The following is a 19430-nucleotide window of genomic DNA, read 5'->3' as shown; positions in this document are numbered from 1 at the left end:
CCGTCATCGGTTGGTGAGAATGGGTATAGTTTTAGTTAATTTGGGCTTTTGGCTTGAGGATCCCTAGATTTAATTTCTGATCTACCATTTGAGGATAGCTATATTAGTTAACTAATTAGTGTGGGACACTCTTTTTTCCTTCCTTCGAGTTGAAGTCCTCGGCAAAGTTTTTATCGAGATCCATTTGTTAGCACCTTACCCCCTTGTTATGTACGTATTTCTTAGTTATTAATGAATATCGTACTTTCACTCAAAAAACAAAAATAATGTATTTTTCTTAACAAACAATATTATCTACGCTAAGGGATGTTTATGTTGCAAGTAAATTGCTCAATGTAGACGACAACTTCAAATTTTCAATACATAAGGTTTATCTTGATGACTGCTAAGAGAAAGCTTAACATTTGTGCTTGTGTAGGATGATGATGGTTTCCCCATCAAAGAGCTTTTGATTAACCTTTTCTATTGCCTTTTTGGCCGAGTTTATAACTCCTTGTAATTTAACTAGTATGCCTAGTAAATTTAAATGATCGATCAATGCAAGATTGTCAAGGGCATCTATAACTTGTATTAGAATTTGTACAGGTGACTAAGGAACGCCGCTTGTGACTGGTCCACAAAGCGCTACAATGTACGTATTAGTTTGTGTCTTCAATTTATTCTCGGAGCAGCAGTGCAAAAGCAACAGCCGACTTAGCCGATTAAGCATCTTCCCCCTCAGACTCAGTGCCTCCCACTACACCTCAGCACCATAATTCATCTAAAAAAATGAACTGGAAACTCGAAAGTCTCCAACCCACCTGCTACTCGCAACTTTTCACAAATAGTTGGACTGCATTCAAAATGTAAACAGCGAGTGAATTTCTGAATGGAGTGTAAAATTACTAAAATGTTTGGCGACACAACGGAAACAAAGCCAAAGACAAAGAGAAGTATTGCAGAATACAAAGCATATACTTGTCAAGTTTGAGATTAATACCTTGCCTCGCATAACCGGCGAGAGCGTCAGAGAGAAGGGGCGAGCTTTGGGTCTGGACGTTTTGGTGCTCTGAAGAGCAACCACGGCGGCGTACCGGTGGTGCTGAATTTCGTGAGACAGTCGTCGAGACTGCTAAAGTCACGGTAGCTGAAGGCCCAAGCGCACTCGTTCTCTTCGGAGCTTCTGTTTATACTCAGACTGTTACTCTTCCCGCCCACAATTTTTTTTTTTGGTGATAAAAAGTCACTTGCCTCGCCCACTAAATTAAAAGAAAATTATTTTTCAACTGTGCTGTATTTGTTTGTAAAATTATTTTCGAACCATTTTTATCTTATGGCACGTTATTTTTTAATTTTAACAACCAAATTGAATACATTATAAAAAATAAAAGTCAAGATTAAGGGGTGTGTGAAAGACTACGTAGGTTGTGTGCTTATCATTTATTTTTCTTTTGTCGGATACATATGCCCTTTATTGAATTGACAATAAAAACACCAAATACTTTAAATGAAAAATAAAAACTTAGCTCTCCTTTGGTACGTCGAGTGGTGTTGATTCGTTCAGTCGAATAAATTTTTATTTGAGCAATGTTGAATAGATTAATATGTGCATTAAATAGTCTATACTATATTATATGATGATACTAGCTTCATTATACTCACTAAGGCCATCTCCAATCGAAGAGTCCAGAGGGTCAGAGGGCCGAAAATAGCCCGAAAAACGTCTCCAACTGAGGGCTAGGCCAGAGGGCTCTGGAATTTGGGAGGGCCCCACGGAATCGGAGAGAGCTGGAGGGCTGACTGCATGCAGCTGGCCATTTTTTTTTTATGTTTTGTTATTTCTGTCAGTTATAGCCAACAGAAATAATATATACTATATTATTAGTGTCGGTTATCGGTTATAACCGACACTAATAGCAATGTTAATATAATATCAGTTTGAACAGTGTCGGTTAAAATCGACACTAATTTGAATTCCAACGGTTAGCCAGTCACTAACCATTGTATTCAAAAAAAAAAAAATTGTTTTTATGAATTTAAACCTTTTTTTTTTCTATAACTTCTTATAACTTTTTTACTATAACTTATATTTTACAACATTTGGTTCATATTTTTTTTAAATTCCATTTTTTTTCCTATAACTTCTATTTCACAAAATTTGTTTCACATTTTTTTTAAATTCCATTTTTTCCTATAACTTCTATTTCACAAAATTTGTTTCATAATTTTTTTCCTATACTTCTATTTCAAAAAATTTATTTCATATTTTTTTAAATTTCATTTTTTTTCCTATAACTTCTATTTCACAAAATTTGTTTCATATTTTTTTTTAAATTTCATTTTTTTCCTATAACTTCTATTTCACAAAATTTGTTTCATATTTTTTTTAAATTCCATTTTTTTCCTGTAACTTTTATTTCACAAAATTTATTTCATATTTTTTTTAAATTTCATTTTTTCCTATAACTTCTATTTCACAAAATTTGTTTCATATTTTTTTTTAAATTCCATTTTTTCCCTATAACTTCCTAAGCCATTATACAACATTAAATTAAATTAAGTAACATGAAACAACATTAAACAATATGAAAAACATTAAATAACATTAACCAACATAAAAATTATACAACATGAAACTTAAACAACATGATGTGTGAATTATATGAAACAAAGTTGGAATTCATTGCAAACTTGAATTGAAAGAGATTGAATTGAAATATATTGAATTCAAAGTTGTGTGAATTATATCCCAATATCCACCCCATTTATAGCAAAAACAAATTCAAATCCAACGGCTAGCTGACGTCAGCATGATGTCAGCTACTAATGGCTAGCTGACGTCACTTAGCCGTTGGATTTGAATTTAAGTTGTAGTTTTTACATAATAAATTATGTTTGGCCCTATGGCCCTTTGGCCCTCGGTTGGAGATGGTTTTTTGTGACAGGGCTAAAACGAGACATCTGGCCCTCGGTTGGAGACTGAGGCAAATATGGCTCTGTACTGTTCATTAAAATATTAATATATTGGAGAATCTTGGAGGGCCAGAGAGTTAAAACGAGCTCTCTAGCCAGCCATCGGTTGGAGATGGCCTAAGCCGCTCGCTTGAGGCATTTTTTTATTCACGTGGGCTACGCACCCTTAGAGGTGTTACCGTAGTTGTTTTCTATTATTGTATTTTTCAAGGGATTTATTTTGTGTATTGTATGCAAATGCAGAGGATTTTTCTTTATGATGCAGGATAATCTCACCAAATTTATTGGACTTAATGTTAAAAAAGAATCGTGACCACGATCACAATCCATACCTTCAAAGGAATTAGATTAGGCGTTAAATTGTTGTAATTGATTGATTTGTATTTTCCCTTCCATAGCTGTACAATTGACTTGTAGGAATGAAAATTAAGTTTTTAGCCATTTTTACACTTAATTCGTTAAGTTTGGTTGATTCTCCCATATGTAATAGTGATACCACATTGCTCGAATCCATTGAACAAATGGCGCCTTGTTTTTGAATTTTCTAGAATCAACATCTATGTTTTTTAGAGATTTGATTAAACTTTTTTTTTAAATAATTTTGGTGCTATATGTATTAGAATTAATCATTTTCTGTACCAAAATTACATCACCTGCCATCCCCTCCTAAAATCTCAGAGCAAAAATGCACATCATATTGAAACAAATTCCCTATAATCTGCTTGTCTATGCCTAATATATTTTTAACAATAATCTCATATTAGAGATAATTGTTAAAAAAAAAGGTGGTTAGATTTAATTTATTTTCAAAATAATCCCTACAATTTAGCTATGATTATCTACGATTTAAAATATATTTTCCAAAACGGTTTAAAATATTTGTAAATCCCACAAATTCAAACGGACTAAAATAAGGAGGTCATGGAATTTAAGTTACATTACGCATTCATGATCAACGTCATTCAAGCTTGTTCAGTAAGTGACATTCTTACCTGGCTTTGTGTTCCATAATTGCCATGGAGAATAAAGAGATTGCATTGTTGCTTCCTACATAATTTCGAGTCATTCCCATAATTATACTGGCGACATTACTCGAACTATGGTGATCAACAAACTTAGAAAACGCTTCCAATTTTGTTATTCCGATTAACTTATTCTTCAAAGCGCTGAACAAAATCTTTCGTTGACCGGGTTTCAATCCATCAACTATTGATGGAATTGTCCTTTTCAGAGCAGCAATGCAATACTTTATATACTTCTTGTTAAATAAGGCAGTATAGTTTTTATGCGTCTCCTCATCCTTGTCGTCGTGATTTTCCTCATCCTCATCATTAACTCAGTTACTACGCTACTCATTCGGCTCCCACTTCAGCTCCAGATGAATATAGTTGTTAAGCCACTCTTTCCTATCATTTGCTCTTTTCTTATTAAAGACAAGATCAATCGCCTCATCAGTTCCATCATCCTAGATAAAGTATTTCCTATGCTTCTCAAGATTTTGAAAAAAAAGTCTTTCCCTTCTTCCTCTGGGGAGAATGTTCCCAAACCCTAATTGACTATAATTTAATTTAGATACATTCTTTTAAATCTTGTTAAATTCTACTTTGGTTATACAATTTTAAAATATTTTAAAATCCTAATTCATACTTGATTTTAAAGTCTTTAAAAAAATCTTTTCAAATCTTAATTTAACTACTCCTTTCTAATTAAAGAAAATATTAGAATCCCCAGCAATGCTATTATTGGTTTCGATCGGTGAACATCCTTAGTGGGGTTACCTATCTCTGTCTATCGCACGAATGGAATGGAAATCATATATATTTAGCATTTAATATTCTGTAGGGGATATTCAAAAGGGCCAAACTGCAAAACAGGGATAGAAAAGATTTTTTAGATAGAAATGGGGGTTCCAAAGTTGGAAAAAGGATAAAGAAAAGGGCAAACGGCAACGTTTTGCTTAAAGGCATAAGCACGGTACAGTAACACAACCCATCTTCTTCATTTTGCGGCAGTCTGCAACTCAAATTCTAGTCTCCGGTGAATAAAACCCAACCAACGCTGGCTTTTATACCTACTAGGAAACTAACTATTATTTTTTCAAAATAATTTATCCATCCAGTCCTTCATCAGCTCTGTTTAGGATTTAGGGTGATACTCCAAAGTACTTCATCACAAGTGTTTCTTCGATCTTTGGAGTGTCCGCGACCACCCCGGTCCATATATGGATATATATATATATATATATATATGTGTTTGGGCCCAAAATATTAATTTGGGCCGAGGGTAGGATCACTCTCGGCCCGGGAGGCCGCTCGGCTAGTGGGCTTCCCAGCCTAGGGCGGTTAGGTCAGAACGCCAGCCGAGTCCTAGTACAATGAGGAGTCTTGACGGGATCAGTAATTCAGAAGGGAAATCCGGCTCAGTTAAGGACTAGATTCATAGTCCTAGTAAAGATAGGACTGGTCGAGGTGACATTGATCCGGAGATGAAAACCTAGTCCGAATAGGATTCTAACTCGGACTTAAGGTCCAGTGCTATAAATAGGGGAAGTTGTGCACCAGGAAAAGCCCCCTGCAAATCAATACAAAATTGCCCTGCGCAAATTCTCACAACTTGTGATTTTTCTTTTTCCTTTTTCGCTGACACATCTTCCGTTGGCATCAACAGCACGGTGGAAGCAACCGGCGATATCTTAAGTCGGCATAGATAGCTCTGTCACCGTAGAGTCAGTCGGTCTCGCAGTATCTTCCGTTGGCATCAACAGCACTGCGGCGAGAACGATTGATTACCTGTCCAAGTCTCGGTCGAGAAGGGTTTCTAAATCCTTATTGGTCAAGGTCATCTCATTAGCCTTCTCGGCGAAGTGAGGTGTTACAGTTATTACATTCGGCACATTGAAAGCCGAATTTGATATTGAACTTCGTAAGAATAGTAACCTTGTCTTCAGGTTCGAGAGCCCAAGAGGCCGAGACGTGTTCCTTTCTCGGCCGCAATCGCAAGACGCAGAAGTCAGTAGCGCGACCCAACGCAACATCAACAAATTTACTCGTCGGCCGAGCTCGGCCGACGAGTTGGCACGCCCCGCATTCACCGAAGGACGTAGTTAGCTTATAGATTACTCGGTCTGCGCGCCACGTAGGCTTTTGTAGTTTCTAGGGTCAACAATATGTATGTATGTATGTATGTATGTATATGTATGTATATGTATGTATATGTATATCTCATACAGTCGTTATCTTTGTAATTGGTTTTTCTGATTTGGTCTTGGTTTTTTAATTTCTATGCTTGCAGTTCAAGATTTCACTCTTTTTGTTTCCTTTCAGATGGAAATGGAAATGGACATGGATATGGTGAGGAGCAATCAGAGTAGATTGGGGCACTGCTGCATGAACAATGCAAGGCTGATGGAGCTCCCCACGGAAATCCTTGACAACATCTCTTTGAGGCTACCCATAAGCTGTCTTTTTTGCCTCAGATGTGTCTCTAAGACATCAAAGAACATAGTCGACTGCCCTTGCTTTTTTACATTACGCATGCAATGTTTACTTTCTGCACAATGTACTGTTGCTTCCAAACGGGTACCTTTGCTTAGCTTCTTGATCACATTTCCTCTGACTCTCATTCTGGATTTGACTTTATACCACTGAAATATGATGGCACCAACGCTGCCTTGAAGAGGAGCGAAGACAATGCAATTGTTTCTAATATTAGGTCCGCAAAAATTAGTGCTTCATATTCCTTGAGTCTTGTTTTCTACAACTTGTTTTTCTTTCTAGATGATGATTATATTTGTCAGCCGCGCAAGAAGAATGATAGAAGTCCATGCTTCTTATTTAATCCTCTAAAGGGAGAAGTTCTTTCGCTCCCAACCACTGACATCCAAATTCCATATACTTTATATGGAATGTACAATGAATGGTTTGGTATGGGATTTGATTATGTAACCAAGACTTACAAGATTGTTCGTGTTTCTGGAGATGAAGATTCGATGATATATAAACTTATGGCCCAAATTTATGTGCTGGGAACATGCTCGTGGAGAGAGATACCCTCAGTCCCTCCTTGCAATTTAAGCAGCAACCATGCATTTGCAGATGGAGAACATCATTGGTTGGTTTTCTTACCTGATCACTCAAGTTGTAATAATAGAAGAGTACTCGGTATATGTTTTTTTTTTTTGGGCAAAATTGGGGGTCAAAAAACCCAAGAAAAACAACTAACTATTAACAAACAGGTATGAGGAAACCCAACAACATCCTCAAAGATCAACCTATCCACAAGAGGAGGCTCATAAAAAAACATGAAGAGCAATGTCAAACTTATGGCCTAAATCTGCCATACCATCAGCCATTCTATTCTTCTCACGATAAACATGTGAAACCGAGCAAATCCAATCACTGCGCAATAACTCCCGGCAAGCAGTAATGAGATGAGCAAGAGGGTGCATAGAGGAATTAAAATCCATTACTAAAGTAATAGCCATAATGGAGTTCAATTCAACAAGCACTGTTCTATAACCCAATCTCCAAGCAAGAGACAGACCATGAAAAAGACCCCATAACTCAGCATTAAGCATACTCCCCACACCAATATTTATAGTGAAACCAGCAATCCACACACCTGCAGCAGCATGTAAAATCCCACCAGCACTAGAGCACCCCTTGCCACTCTTCCTACTGCCATCCACATTCAACTTGACATAATTAGGAGGAGGAGGATCCCAGGCTAAAAAAAACCTACTCTTCACATGCTTAGCACCAAAATTTTGCACCTCAAACCACTCTTTAGCAACTTTAAAAATGAGAATCTGAGGTTGACTTGGGAAAATGAAATCAGACGCAAAAATGCTTAAATTCCTCAATTTCCTTAACCACCAACAAGCAAAGGCAAAAAAAAACCCACAAAGGCAGATTATGGCAGAGCAATATTCTCGAAAAAAGATTCACTCTCATCCAATCATGGAAGTCAATATCAACCGAGGACAGAACAATTGAATGCATACCCAATTGATTCCACACTAACTTTGCACGATCACACTGTCAAAGAATATGATCAATAGATTCAACACAACCATCACAAAAGTCACAATAGGAATTATCAGTCATACCTCTCTTAGCTCTCTGTTCATTGTAAAGCAATCTCCCATGCAGAGTCAGCCATAAAAAATGAAGCACTCGAGGAGGTAGCTTAAGCTTCCATATATCACTCCAACTCCAATCGGCAAAAACTTCATCATCAATACTTGCAAGATAAGCTAATTTAATACTAAAATTTCCATCATTTGAATCTTCCAAATAATACAATCACTATCTCCATCGTTGAGAGCAATAGGAATTGTAGAAATCTTCCAAACATCGGTATATGTTCTTTTGATTTCAAGAAAGAGGTGTTTCACTCGACTATTCCTCTTCCTGAGCACAGGCAAAGTAAGTATATTTGGCACTATCCGGTCCTTGACTGTCTTCATTTGCTTAATCTAAATGGATCTTTGGCCATCGTGGACACTTCATCAGATGACTATATTGAGATATGGGTACGAAAGAATTATGATACAAAAGAGTGGAGGCTAGAGTACAAGATAAATAATGAAACAGTCAAAGGCGAGCTTATTAACGTGGCATGTTGTGAGTGGGAGTACGGCATATTCTTCACTTCACAACATACGACAGAAAGTTATAGGATTACAATCTCTGTGGATTTTAGATTTGGCTCCATGAATCAAGTAAAATTGTTTCCAGCCAGGCGCTTCAGAATTACTAGCATCTTGAGCTACACTGGGACCTTAACATCCCTAAAAAATTATGGGAATTTGGTGCAACCTGAACCTACTACTGGAAGCATCAGTGTCTAGAATATTGTGATTGGCCGACATTGTTTGATGCAGCTGCAACTGCATGGTGAGGAAAACTTGGGATGTAGACGTTTTTGTGGATTTTTCCATTTTAATGTATTTATTGTTTTCTAGACTTGGCAAGTGTCTTCGCCCATGAGCGGTAGGTCTCGGGTTCGAGACTTGGGAGCAGCCTCTCCATAAATGGGGGTAAGGCTAGCCGACATTCACCTCTCCCAGACCCTGCGTAAAGCGGGAGCCTTGTGCACTGGGTACGACCTTTATTGTTTTCTAGACTTCTGATTTGTTTTGCTTCTCATTTGGATGCTTTGATGATGCAAACTAAGGACATGGAAATGTTATAAATTATATAATAACTGTGGTTGTAAAGAAATAACAATGGTATATATTCAATCAAAAGTAGTATTAGTTCAATGAGCCATTCGTTAAGGATACAAGTTTCAGGGATGCTAGACACTTTCCAAATCTTTTTGAAGGGCTTTCTCACTCTCCATCGTTAAGGATACAAGTTTCAGGGATGCTAGACTCTCCGTATTGTCTTTGAAACCTTGACCTTTTAGATATTTCAACAAATCATCTTTTTTTTCTGCATGTTATCGTCTGATAGAATGATGTTTCCATCACGATATCTCTTAACAAAGTCGAGCTTGCTTCTCAATTCCGAAGCCTTATCTGCGTACAAAAAAAACTTAAAGCCAGAAGAAGAAAGTACCACAAGCACACGATTGAGAGATAGCTTATAATAAGCAGCAAGGGGTCCTGTCTGTAGTTTAACAAAAGAGAGGTACAAGTTAAACCATGCACTGATATCTCTTATAGTCACATTAGTTACATAACCAGTAGCATTAATAGCTCCAAGCCTCTAACATACAAAAGTGAAGCAGTTAAATTCAAGAAGGAATTGCGAATGGGTTTGGAAGTGTGCTACAAGGAATGAAATGCACAGAACAAATACCATCTCAGTATATTCATTGAAATCCCAGTGGCAGTAATAAACATAAATAGCAAGGCTAGATAAATGAATAACCTTTGCAAATAGAAGTACAATAACATAATTCCGTCAGATGTTAAAAGAAAGTATATCAGTCACTTACAGATTCATCTCTCAAATTCATTCAAGTTTGAGGCTTTGCAAGAAAAACCGGAACTTCGTCACCCACGAAACCTGAAATAACAAGCTTCCCTGAACTTCACAAACAAACATGAAAAATGACAATAAACAAAGTAACATCCGCGAAGATTTACATGCCTTGCCCAAGCATAGCTTTGCATTGGACCGTGTTCATTGCAATGCCTTACGAATCAGCGAACGCATCAATCATCTAAAACCCCGCCTGCTTCAAACAAACAAAAACGAGAATCTGAAACTTGTTATCGAAACAGACACAAAAACTAAAAATCTCGAATTGTAGCCACTAAATGTATAATCTGGAATAATACGTTGTCCCAACCACCAAATTAAAAGAATATTATTTTTCACTATGCCCTGTATTTGTTTGTAAAATTATTTTCACACCATTTTTAGCTTTTCGTGATTTAATTTCTATTTTGAAACCGAACAAATTAAAAGAAAATAAAAGTCAAGATTAAAGGGTGTGAGAAAGGCTACAGGGAATTTCTTAAAGGCGTATGATCTCTTGGAATGGAATTTCTTAGAACAAATTATGCGACGGATTTTTATTAAAAGAATTAAAATCCAATATGGATTTTTAGTGATTATTTGAAATTGAACGTGTATTCAATACATTTTAAGATAGTTTCTTAAATGTTTAAAAATCCGGATGTGTTGTAGTCCATTTTAACTGATAAGGGGAGGGGGGGGGAAGGGGGTCGGCGACAGAGAGAGGAAGTAGGGAGAGATATGTGTTTGTAAAATTGTAGGGGAATGTGTGTGTTATCCCTCCTACGTAGTGCCTTTATTTATAGTAATAAGGGGAAGAAATCCTTCATCCCCAAGGAATACAAGTTGTAATAGGAAAGGATAATTAGAATCAAATCTAATCTAGGATTTACACAATCACACTTTAATAGGAAGTTTACAACACTCCCCCTTGAGTGTGTAAATACTCAAGGTAGATTTAGCATCATGCAAAAGTTGAGGAAGTCGACTCGTCGACACTGATTCTAAGAAACGCACTATTCTCAAAGGTAGGAACTTGCATAAGTAAGTAAGTCTCACCAAAAACCCTAAAGCTATGGCAAAAACCCGAGTAGGGACAAAATTCATAGTTTAAGGAGAAACGCGTGAGCAATGCAAAGTCAAATGAAACGTCTACAGGACGTCATCAGGGATATGACCAGCTCAAGATGGGTGCCTCATTAAAACCTAGTTAGGTAGCAAAAACCCAATGGGAAAAATGCTGCTAAAAAAACCCAATGGGAAAAATGCTGCTAATCATAAAGAAAAAGAGTACATTAAGATCAATCAAGTATACTTCAAGATACTCCCACTGAGTTTGACACAATTCCAAAGAGAAATAGCAATGTTACAACTCAGAAAGTTTACGCATACCAATTCCTTGAACAAGCTTCTGAAACGTCGTCTTCGGCAGTGATTTGATGAAAAGGTCGGCCAAATTGTCTTGTGAACGGATTTGCGTGACTTCAATCTTCTGATGCTTTTATTGTTGACGTGAGAAGAAGAACTTTTGCACAATGTGTTTGGTGTTGTCTCCTTTAATGTAACCCTTCTTGAGCTATTCGAGGCATGCCGCGTTGTCTTCATAGATCGCCATCAGGACATCCACAATGGGGTAAAGATCGCAGAAGTTTCGAATGTGGCCCACTACTGTTTTCAACCAAAAGCATTCCCGAGTTGCTTGCAATTCATTTAAGGCATGAAAAGAGCAATCAAATCAATGAGGTTTACAACAATATGTGAGTGATCATCCAAAAGGTGTAACTGGTTCATCGGCTTATTTGACTAATCCATCACTCACATATTGTAGTCTCTCTCTAATGACATTTCATCCATGAATGTTCTGCAAATCATTCAATCTTCATACAAAGTAGGTTTGTGTAACTCGATACCAAATTTTCCTGTCAATGATTGATTGGGCAACCCTTCCATGTTGTCCAATCTATTCTCAACCTTTCCCTATTGTCCAATCGATGTTGTTGCGAAGAAAGCTGGGATTGATCTTCGCAAGTTATGATTCTTGGTTTTATTGTTTTTTGTTGTAAGGCATGCTTGATCACTGATCAAACTTCTTTTTGTTTCTACTCTACCCAAATATTGTGTTCAATCTTGATTGAGCTTTAGTTTTCATTACTGCAGCCTACAAGTTCTTGGTTGATCTCTAATGAATGTGCGGAGCATTAAGTCTATTTCTACAACTGCAATATAGTTATGTTGTTTTTTTTAATCTAAAATCAACATATATCGATCAAACAATTTTTAATCATTTTCAAGAGCCACAATATTATTAGTGGGTTTATTAATAAATTTTAATTTTATTGTTATTGTCATCTTGTACTTGATAGTAATTATATAATAGGGTAAAAAGGAAAATTACATTTGAAATTTAAGTTGGGTGTTGAGTAAGGTTATATAGATTCAAATAAAATTTTCCAAGAAAAAGATGTCTAGAAGTTGACTTAATGAAACTTGAGGAGAAAAGAAAAGCAAGTTTATTATGGTAGACATTCTCTCTCATCCCTTATTTTTTTTTACTCTAGTCTGGAGGTTAAGGTCACTCCTGCTAAAAAAAGATTCTAGTTCCATCCCTGCATACGTTGAGAGCTTCATACAACAACTCACAGATGGGAAAACATACTTAAAGATGCGACGATGATAATCGTAGCATGAGTTCATGTCCGTGAATGATGATAAACAATGCAAGTGGATTAGGAATAATATGATAAGAGAGAGAGAAAAAGAAAAAGAAAACATAAGGTTTGCCACAATATTGCATCGGTGTCTAAATTGCATTCAAAATGGAAGTTTTAACGAAAAGTCTATGGTGCTGTTCACTTTAACGAAAAACCACATTTTTACACTAAAAAGTGAAATCTGGTACTATTCACTTTACCTTTTATTTTGTCCTTATCATTAAAACTCAAAAGTTTTCAAACATTTTTCATTAGTTTTTCTATTAAAAATTGGGTTCGTCCAAGAGATGGTTGGCATCTTATGTGATTGGATTTTTTTGACTGTTGGATGTGGGGGATAATGCTCATAAATACCGGAATAATCACTACCTCTGACTTCACAGGTTTTCAAATCTGGAAGAGATCCCTTCCACCTAATCTACCAAACCAACAAATCCGGATTTTTAAAATTTGATCAAACAATTACAATTATTATAACTTGTAAAAAAGTCTTCTGTTTGTAGTCATTTAATCAAATTTCAAGGGTCCGGATTTGTTGGTTTGGTAGATTAGGTGGAAGAGATCCCAAAAGGATCTTTCCTTCAAATCTGGATCTGATGTATAAAAAATTATTAGAACCAGTCAACCTTGGTGTTCTTGTAAATTAATAGTGATTTAAACACCATCGATCCCATTAATTAGTTCATTTGACTAGTTTGCATTATTGGATTTTGTTTAACAATATCGAGTTTGCATGATCAAATATGTTATGTTGAGTACTAGCTGTGACGACAGGTAGTTATTGGATTTTGTTTAACAATATCGAGTTTGCATGATTGAATATGTTATGTTGAGTACTAGCTGTAACGATATATATTCATTTCTTTGACTTTTTATATGACAGTTTGCCTGGAAGTCCTCTCGGAACAACCACCTTGATGAAAACTTTTATATCCAGAAAAGAATGAAATGAAAAACCTCATCTGATTCGCTCCCTGGCTCTGTAGTGTAACTATGGGGATGGAGCATTATAGCTTCTATCTCAACTTCTTGTTGGGCTTTATTGTTTTCGTCATATCCCTCTCTCTCTTAGCATTGGTGCTCTTGTACAGGCACAGATCGCAGTTCAAGGGAAACAACCTACCCCCGGGCAACGTGGGGTACCCTTTGATCGGAGAGAGCTACGATTTCGTGTCCGCGGGATGGAAAGGTCACCCGGAGAAGTTCTTCTTCGACCGCATCGCTAACTACTCTTCTCAAATATTTAAGACATCCCTCTTTGGGAAGCAAGCTGCCTTCTTCTACGGCGCGGCTGGCAACAAGTTCTTGTTCTCCAACGAGAACAGGCTCGTCAATGTTTGGTGGCCCGATCACGTCAACAAGATTTTCCCAACTTCCGCGGACGTTTCTGCAACGGCGGAGGCCAAAAAGTTGAAAAAGCTGATTCACAATTTCATGAAGCCTGAGGCTTTGAAACGGTACATCGGCATCATGGACGCTATTACCCAGAAGCACTTTGCAAACAGTTGGGAAAACAAACAGCAAGTTCATGTATTCCCCCTAGCCAAGAAGTAAGTAATTCTTCTCTATCTCATAACATGCATAAATATAGTTGCAGAGTACACGTCGTCTTACATATATATATATATATGCATGTTAATATGTTATAGGCTTTTTAGCCAAAATGGTCCATGAGATTTACATAACTCATCACTTTGTCTCTGAGATTTGAAATTAATAAAAGTTCCATAAGTTTGTCCACCATCAATCATTTTGGTCATTTCTTGAAAATTATGTTAAATAATGACTAAATGACAAAAATATCTTCAATTTAATAAACAATTGGAAAAAATGATTTGACAAAAGTTGAGGGTATTTTGGTCATTTTATCATTATTTAATGGAGATTTTTTAAGGAATGACTAAAATAATTGATGATGAACAAACTCAGGAACCACTTCTATTGATTTCAAATCTCAGGGACCAAAGTAATGAATTATACAAATATCAGGGACCATTTTGGCTAAAAAAACCATATCATTCAAAAATATCAATATCGTGATTAGTATTAATTTGATGAAATTTCATTTATATAGGTCCTTTTAATTTTAATTAATTGGGCGATTGGAAGGAATGATCATTTGTTTAATTATAGTCTGAAAACACACACATATAAATAATATGTCAAAGAATGAAAACATATTAATCAAGGAAACTGTTATTAGCACTCTAAAAACTCATTCTACACTCCTCACAAGTGTATTCTTGGAGTGCCAAACGAGATTTTTGAATTGCTAATCACAATTCTCTTAATCAATTATCTCACAAATATACTTTCTAATTAATCAATTATCTTACATACACACACACACACACACACATATGTACAGCATGTAAATGCTACTTTTATTGTGTATACATAATATTACTGCAGCTACACCTTGGCGATCGCTGCACGTTTGTTTCTTAGCCTCGAGGACCAAAAGGACATAGACAAACTAGGCCACTCTTTGTATCTGGCTAACGCCGGAGTCATATCGATGCCTATTGACTTTCCTGGGACCCCGCTTCGCAAAGCCATCAAGGCCTCCAAACTCATCAATGGGATGTTGACGGAGATAATAAAGCAGAGGAAGGCTGATTTGGCTGATGGCAAGGCTTCTCCGACACAAGACATTTTGTCACACATGCTCATGACATGCGATAAGGATGGAACCTATATGAAGGAATTGGATATCAGTACTAATATTATGGGGCTGTTAATTGGTGGTTATGAAGCTACTGGTGCTGTTTGCATCCTCATTGTCAAGTTTCTTGCTGAACTCCCTCACATCTACGATGCAGTCTACAAGGGTACGTAATTGCACTAGATGCTCCATAATTTGGGCACTTGGGTTAAATGACATCCAAATTACTAAAAATAATACTTACGGTTTCGTTGTTGTTGGATGCTAAATCAAATACTAATTACAGAGCAAATGGAGATTGCAAATTCGAAAGCCCCTGGAGAGTTGTTACACTGGGATGACATTCAGAAAATGAAGTACTCGTGGAATGTAGCTCAAGAAGTGATGAGATTGACACCACCAATTCAAGGATCCTTCAGGGAAGCCGCAACTGACTTTGTCTTCAATGGATACACAATTCCAAAGGGTTGGATATTATATTGGAGTTCTATCACAACGCACAAGAGTGTAGATTATTTCCAGGAACCCGATAAATTTGATCCGTCGAGGTTTGAAGGAACCGGGCCAGCACCATGCACTTATGTTCCATTTGGAGGAGGGCCAATGATGTGCCCCGGCAAAGAGTATGCCCGGATGGAAATACTTGTGTTCATGCACAACCTGGTCAAGAGGTTCAAATGTGAGAGACTTCTTCCCCAAGAGAAAATTGTAATGGACCCATTGGCCATGCCTGCCAAAGGACTTCCAATCCGCCTTTTCCCTCACAATCACATTAATTGAAACCACCATAACCATCAATTTGTTTGATTACACTGAGATATTAATTTCAATAATTTGTGGTTTTCACTTTGTACAATGATGATGATGTAATAATGTGAATGTGAACTACACATTCTAGCAAGAATGTACTATATGTTGTGTTGATTTACTGCTAGACAACTATCCATCTTATCAAATAAATTTGGGTAAATTACACAAAATTGCCTCAACTATCGGTCAAATCACAATCGTATACCACATGTTTTAAACATTGCAATGTTATACCTCAACTTATGAATTTGTTGCAATGTCAGACCTCCATTAAATTCTTTGTTAATTTGGCTGTTAAATGATGACGTGGCAAGAGTAGAGCCTACTTCTTTGCCAACTGGAATTAAAAATTATTTATTATTAATAAATTATTAATAATATGGTGCATATGTGTACGAAGTTGTGTTTAAGAATGTAGTAGGTCAAAATACAGGAACCAAATCGTAGTTGTGTCTAAGTTTTTTTCCAGTTACAATTCGGGAGCCATTGGCAACTTCTAGGGAACCAAAATTGTTTTCAAGTCAAAATACAGGAACCAAATCGTAACTAGACTAGGAGACTACATTACCAAGGTAGGAAAGTTCAGTCTTGATTCATAGTTTGGCAACATAATATGTATGTAGGATGTTGTTTTAGAACCGCTTGGTAAGTGTTAAATGCATCCTATAAAATGATTGACTAACAAGCATGGTCATTCAGATATACATGCAATTGAGATCACTGACTAAATCAGATTTCTTTTATATTGAAGCAAATCTTGCCTATTAGGTGTTTGTGAAAATTCCCCAGAGAGTTACAAACAAGGATATGATGCAAATCTGAATGTAGGCTGTTTTGGTATGTGTGTGTACGTATAGGGGTGTTATATTGATATGACATGCTGCCTAACTCGTCTATTTTTAGACTGCTAGATCAAAGAAAGAATTTCAATTTATCAAGGATCAAGGTTTGGACTACCAGACAGTACACCGCCTTCGGTTTGAGGTATGGAATTCTCGTGCTTGCAATCTGGCCGCTTATGTGTTTAAATTTCTGGTTTATCAATATGCTCAAGATTTGGTTAGCAGGTAGTTATGCTAACAAATCAAAGTACTTTAAGAATCTGGTTGGTAGTCTTGGTGCCTTCCAGATTTGTGTAAAAATCTAGAGCCATCTGCATAGTGTTATGCTAATGAGCTGCAAGTAAAACTTCAGTAATAATGTGTTTTTGTATTTCTTTCTAGCGATCAGCTCTATGCGCTCGAAATTTGGCGATCAGGACTTGCCTTTGATTTTATTCGGTGCAGCAGAGTTTTGCATCGATTTGTTCATCTTCTTCCAGATTTCTGTTCCCTTTTTTTTATATATATATTGTTTTGGGATATGTGAATGTAATTTTTTGGGTATTTCTTTGCTTCAATTCTCTCTAATTTTTTGCTGTTTAGTTTGAACTCCCATCGCGGCATCATCATCTGCTCTTGCTGCTGATGCCTTTGACTGGTATTTCCCTATTTGCTACCCAAACAACAGTCCTTTCAGATACTACTTGCTTAGAGTACCATATACCAATATAGTAGTTTGAAAGCTGACCTGGTTTGAAGAAACCTAGCTCAAACATCCCACCTGCAGAGACAATGGTTTGATTGCCATAGAGAGATTGGCATGACATAATTAAGCTCTTTGGAAACAGAGTGTTCAAACACTTTTCAAAGTTTGAGTCCCAACATTTGTTCAAAATTGTATAAAAGATCACTTATAGATATTTGTAGTATATTCCTATATCAAAGATATTACAATTTGTTTCCTCACCAAAAAAAAAAAGGAAATATTATATTCAAATCGGGGTGCCCCCGGAGGCATCCCTTCTTTTTAATATTATTTTGCAACTTTGCCACCAATGTGAATTAGGGTGGCATTGTCTGTAGTGACACCAATGCAATATTGGTAGCTATTGTTACAATAGAGTCCTCTACATAGGACATGTTGTCTAGTTTAGTGGCTGCTTGGTGGTCATTGAGGTTTGCCACCAATGAGAGTGTCCACACTTGACAATAGACATCAATGAAAAAGGTGGCTTCTAGCCAAAATTCTATTAGTGTAAAAAAAGTAAGCTAAAATTCTTTGTAAATATGCTCTCTTGTCAACTCTAGGTAGTACTAATTACGCAGATCACAACGTTTCCTGATGAGGATTACGAAAGAGGCTTGGTTCTGTATATGATATGGAGACTGCTATTCAAGTTACTATATGGTGAAAAATCGGTTTTTTGTTCAAATTTAAAGTCTCACTGGTGTTGCTCAAACAAATATGCTATGTCAGACCTTCAACAACAAAATTTTATTTTACTAAGTGGGATTAGTTCTATAAATTCTAGAACGGCATTGTATTTTGTGTCACATTTTCTATTACATTCAAGAACTCAAAAGTCTTTTTTTTTTTTTAAGTCTATTTTTATGTCTTCGGAGGTCTTTGTCCCACCAATGGAGTGAAGAAATTTTTTTCATGTACCAGGAACATAAGGGACTTGGATTGTCTGCCCTCCTAGTTGTGGTGCCCTTCCATGCCCTCCTATTTTGTGCGGTCACGGTTAAGCGACGTCAATATTTTATATTAATTTTTTAATAAGATAATAAGACAAAAAATAATAAAAATATAAAATATTGACGTGGCTTAACCGTGACCGCACAAAATAGGAGGGCATGGAAGGGCACCACAACTAGGAGGGCAGACAATCCAAGTCCGAACATAAGTTGACTTGGAATTCTCAAAGTACGAAGTTTTGTCACCTAGCAGTTTCAATTGAAAAATTGCCACGTTATACCAGCAAACCACCCACTTCAACCGGCGACACCCAATACCTTCTTTCTCCTCTTCTCTCTCTCTCTCTCTCTCTCTCTCTCTCTCTCTTATGTTGAAATCAACGTCTAAAATATCGATATTATCCCGATATTTCCATCGAAATTTCCGTGTTTTTTGACTACCGATATTTCCAATATCATCGATATTTTAGACCTTGATAGTAACTCTATGTGGTACTAAGTCACTCATATATCTTACCATGCAATGTATAAAGTGTAAAATATTATACTAATTCATTATATATAAATGATTATGGTGTGTTTAAACTTCTTTCACTAATTACTACATATTTTCTACACTCACAATGTTTGTCAGCTCGCTATATAATCAACTTAAATCAGTTAAATCCATCATGCAATGCATTTCCTTTCAATTTTTTGTAATAAACTAATAGATAATTGACAAAATAAACATTCTACAAAGTTTCAATAAAAATTTTCAAGTTTTTCTTACAATTTCCGTGATTTTTATTCAATTTTTATC

The 19430-nt window shown here is 36.4% G+C and overlaps 1 protein-coding gene and 2 long non-coding RNA genes across 3 annotated transcripts in view; 1 reads left to right on the top strand and 2 right to left on the bottom strand.

Annotated features, from left to right (window-relative positions):
• The window catches only part of LOC103422544 (uncharacterized), a 48609-nt gene that overhangs the window by 12386 nt on the left and 16793 nt on the right, over window positions 1-19430 (bottom strand). The window lies entirely within an intron of this gene.
• On the bottom strand, window positions 539-1357 carry LOC114819412 (uncharacterized). Its single transcript, XR_003766476.2, has 2 exons — window positions 980-1357; window positions 539-832 (listed from the first exon to the last, which is right to left on the bottom strand). It is a non-coding gene; the product is annotated as an uncharacterized lncRNA (long non-coding RNA).
• LOC108169263 (beta-amyrin 28-monooxygenase-like) lies at window positions 13390-16227 on the top strand. The gene is made up of 4 exons (XM_029087802.2): window positions 13390-13408; window positions 13518-14184; window positions 15047-15465; window positions 15586-16227. The coding sequence occupies exons 2-4, from the start codon at window positions 13628-13630 to the stop codon at window positions 16077-16079; spliced, it is 1470 nt and encodes a 489-aa protein (XP_028943635.1). The 5' UTR covers window positions 13390-13408; window positions 13518-13627; the 3' UTR covers window positions 16080-16227.

The sequence above is a fragment of the Malus domestica genome, chromosome 11, assembly GCF_042453785.1.
Source record: "Malus domestica chromosome 11, GDT2T_hap1".
In the NCBI taxonomy this organism is placed as follows: domain Eukaryota; kingdom Viridiplantae; phylum Streptophyta; class Magnoliopsida; order Rosales; family Rosaceae; genus Malus; species Malus domestica.
The sequence above is the reverse complement of the archived record's forward strand: the minus strand, read 5'-3'. Positions and strand labels throughout refer to the sequence as shown.

Bases quoted from the DNA above. Each gene is read 5' to 3' on its own strand.
- LOC108169263 (XM_029087802.2), top strand. From the start codon at position 13,628: ATGGGGATGGAGCATTATAGCTTCTATCTCAACTTCTTGTTGGGCTTT. The intron at 14,185-15,046 runs GTAAGTAATTCT...ATATTACTGCAG, and splicing joins GTATTCCCCCTAGCCAAGAA to CTACACCTTGGCGATCGCTG. The intron at 15,466-15,585 runs GTACGTAATTGC...TACTAATTACAG, and splicing joins CTACGATGCAGTCTACAAGG to AGCAAATGGAGATTGCAAAT.